Source organism: Triticum dicoccoides, chromosome 3A (genome assembly GCF_002162155.2).
Source record: "Triticum dicoccoides isolate Atlit2015 ecotype Zavitan chromosome 3A, WEW_v2.0, whole genome shotgun sequence".
NCBI classification, from domain to species: domain Eukaryota; kingdom Viridiplantae; phylum Streptophyta; class Magnoliopsida; order Poales; family Poaceae; genus Triticum; species Triticum dicoccoides.
This window is the reverse complement of record NC_041384.1, coordinates 398,455,550-398,458,601: the sequence shown is the minus strand read 5'-3', so window position 1 is coordinate 398,458,601 and position 3,052 is coordinate 398,455,550. Positions and strand designations below refer to the sequence as shown.

General features: G+C 50.2%; 1 protein-coding gene across 1 annotated transcript; it reads left to right on the top strand.

Annotated features, from left to right (window-relative positions):
• The first annotated feature begins 268 nt into the window (after positions 1 to 268).
• Positions 269 to 2,573, top strand: LOC119268311 (pentatricopeptide repeat-containing protein At3g49240, mitochondrial-like). Its single transcript, XM_037549902.1, has one exon. It carries the CDS (start codon positions 332 to 334, stop codon positions 2,321 to 2,323), a length of 1,992 nt encoding a protein of 663 aa, XP_037405799.1. The 5' UTR covers positions 269 to 331; the 3' UTR covers positions 2,324 to 2,573.
• The last annotated feature ends 479 nt before the right edge of the window (positions 2,574 to 3,052 follow it).

The window sequence follows — 3,052 nt, the reverse complement described above, 5'->3', positions numbered from 1 at the left end:
CCTAACATCCATCAATTTGCACCCCAGCTTCACATCCCTTTACCTTTTTTTTTTAGCATCAACGATGCTACTAGTCAAATTGTCCGGGTTTCTCGGCCTTGGAATCGTTATCCACGCGTTCATGCACGGAAGACACGGACACGAAGGCATGTAGCCCAAGCCCATCATGGGATCTTGCCCAGCCCACACGTACCAGTAACGGGCTTGTATTCTCTCTCTGAAGAGTTAGCCTATCGTGTTCGACTTCTCGCCATTTGCCATTTCCAGGAGAAAATATCCCCAAATCCCTAGCTAAACCCTCGTCGGCTCGCCGTCGTGCTCCGTGGCCTCCATGGCGCTCTCGAAGCCCCTCTTCTCCCGCCTCCTTCCCTTCTCCCTCCGCCTCCCCGCCCGCCCCCAGCACCGTCTCCTCTGCCTCGCCACCCCCACCGATCTCCCGGATGCCCCCACCGACGCCTCCGCCGAGCGCCGCCGCCGCAAGCGCCGCCTCCGCGTGGAGCCGCCGTCCTCCCGCGGCCCGACTCCCCAGCGCACCCCTGGAGGGCCCCGCCCCTCGTCTAACCCCAACGCTCTCAAGCTCCCTGAGCCAGCGTCGGTCCTCTCCGGCAAGCGCCTCGATCTCCATCGCCGCATCCTCACGCTCGTCCGCGAGAACGACCTCGACGAGGCGGCGCTCCTCACCCGCCACTCCATCTACTCCAACTGCCGCCCCACCGTATTCACCTGCAACACAGTACTAGCTGCGCTCCTCCGGCAGGCGCGCTACGCGGATCTCCTCTCCCTGCACCGCTTCGTCACCCAGGCCTCCGTCGCGCCCACCGTCGCCACCCACAACCTCCTCCTTCAGGCCTACTGCGACTGCCGTCGCCCTGAAACCGCGCTGGAGCACTTCCGTCTCCTACTCAAGGACGACTCCCCTGTCCTCCCACCCCCCACCACATATCGTATCCTTGCCCGCTCCCTCGCCGAGAACGGCAAGCTCGATCTGGCGCTCGAGCTCAAGGACGGCATGCTCGAGCGTGGCCTTATCGCTCCCGACCCCCAGGTCTATGCGTTCGTCATGGGTGGTTTTGTCAACGCCGGGGATGGTGACACGGCGGTCTCACTGTACGAGGAGCTTAAGGAGAAGCTTGGTGGCGGGCTGATCCTTGATGGTGTGGTGTACGGGAACCTTATGAAGGGGTACTTTCTAAAGGGTATGGACAAGGAGGCCATGGATTGCTACACCGAGGTGCTTGGAGAGGGATCCAAGGTGAGATTTGAGGCTGTTAGCTACAACATGGTGCTTGATGCGCTTGGTAGGAATGGGAGGTTAGATGATGCAGTCGAGTTGTTTGATAGGATGTGCAAAGAGCATGACCCGCCCAGGAGGATTGCTGTGAATCTTGGTAGTTTTAATGTGATGGTTGATGCGTACTGCCGTGTGGAAAGATTCCAGGACGCAATTGAGGTGTTTGGCAAAATGGGTGAGAAAAGCTGCACACCAGATGCACTCTCATACAATAGTCTGATTGACTGGCTGGGGAAGAATGAACTTGTTGGTGAGGCAGAAGGACTGTACAAGGAGATGGGGGAGCGTGGTATTAATCCTGACGAATACAGTTATGTCTTGCTCATTGAGTCCTGCTTCAGGGTTGATAATGTGGATGACGCTGTTGGTTACTTCAATAAGATGTTTGATGTTGGTCTCAGGCCCAATGCCAATTCCTTTAACAAAGTCATAAGTGGCTTGGTGAAGGTTGATAGGATTGACGAGGCACAGGGGTTCTTTGATCTGATGCCCGAAAAGGAGGTCAAGCCAAACATTGCTAGCTATGAATCATTGTTGAGAGCATACATCAATGTTGCAAGGTTGGATGATGCAATTAAGATGGCCAAGGGTATTCTTTTGGATGAGAGTATTGTATTTACTGATGAATTGAAGGCACTTCTATACGGGGCATTGCAGAAAGAGGGGAGAAACGGGGATATGACAAAGTTGTATGAGGATGTTGAGACGGAGAAAGCAGAGGCTGCAGCACGTGCAGCTGAAGAGAAGGCTAGGGCAGAGGCTCTTGCTAAAGAAGAAGAGGAGAAGAAGAAGGCTGAGGCTAAGGCTAAGGAGGAATCTGCTGCCAGAGCAAGTAGAGCAGCTATTGACGCGGTGCTGGGTCGCAAGAGCGGAGCAGAAAATGGTGAATCGTCTCAAGAAATGAGTGTTGAGGAGGCACAGGTTGTTGAATCTCACAGTGACGCTGTTGGTGCTGCAGAACAGAATGAAGGTGATGACCAGAAGAAAGAGTCTGGTGATGCAACGTCGCAGGTCATAGCTTCATCATCTTAGAGGTTCTTTGTGCCTCAGTTAATGATTTTAGTTTCATTTCAATAGTACAATATGATTAGAAGAGCTTACGTTATGAGAATGGTTAATGATTAGTTTCATTCCAATAGTACATCTAGTGATGCTTATGTTCATGGTTTGAATGGAATTTACATGTTATGAGAGCTCCCAGTGATTGTATGCGGGAACCATTTTGTACCACATCTCTTATTTCGGAGATAGTACAGATTTCTATGCCCCTGAAATCACTCAATTTATTATGGCATATGATCACAGGCTAGATAAATTCTCCTTTTCACACTCTTTCTCCTGCAAGTGTAAAGTGATCAGCTTTTCATTTACTTAAGTATTGCTTATAATAAGATCCATAAGAGATGACTATTGCACTAGTAATTCTTCTTTCACCTTTTCTTATTTGCCCTTATACATTTTGTAAAGTATACTAGGTAAGTGCCCGTGCGTTGCAACGGGGAAACACTCTTGTATGCATGGGTGATATATTTAGGTGATACTATCAAGAATCAACTCAACCAAAAACTTCATTAAGCTTTACTATCATGTAAATGCAATTTGCTCATTTCCCAATTGAACCAATTACCTTCAACTGGACAATATGTGACCTACCTTCAAAATTGAGCTTTACCATCATGTAAATGCAATTTGCTCATTTCCCAATTGAACCTAGGTAATTACCTTCAACTGGACAATATGGGACTTACCTTCAAAATTGAG

Excerpts from the sequence above, each read along its gene's own strand:
- LOC119268311 (XM_037549902.1), top strand. The coding sequence starts at position 332 with ATGGCGCTCTCGAAGCCCCTCTTCTCCCGCCTCCTTCCCTTCTCCCTC.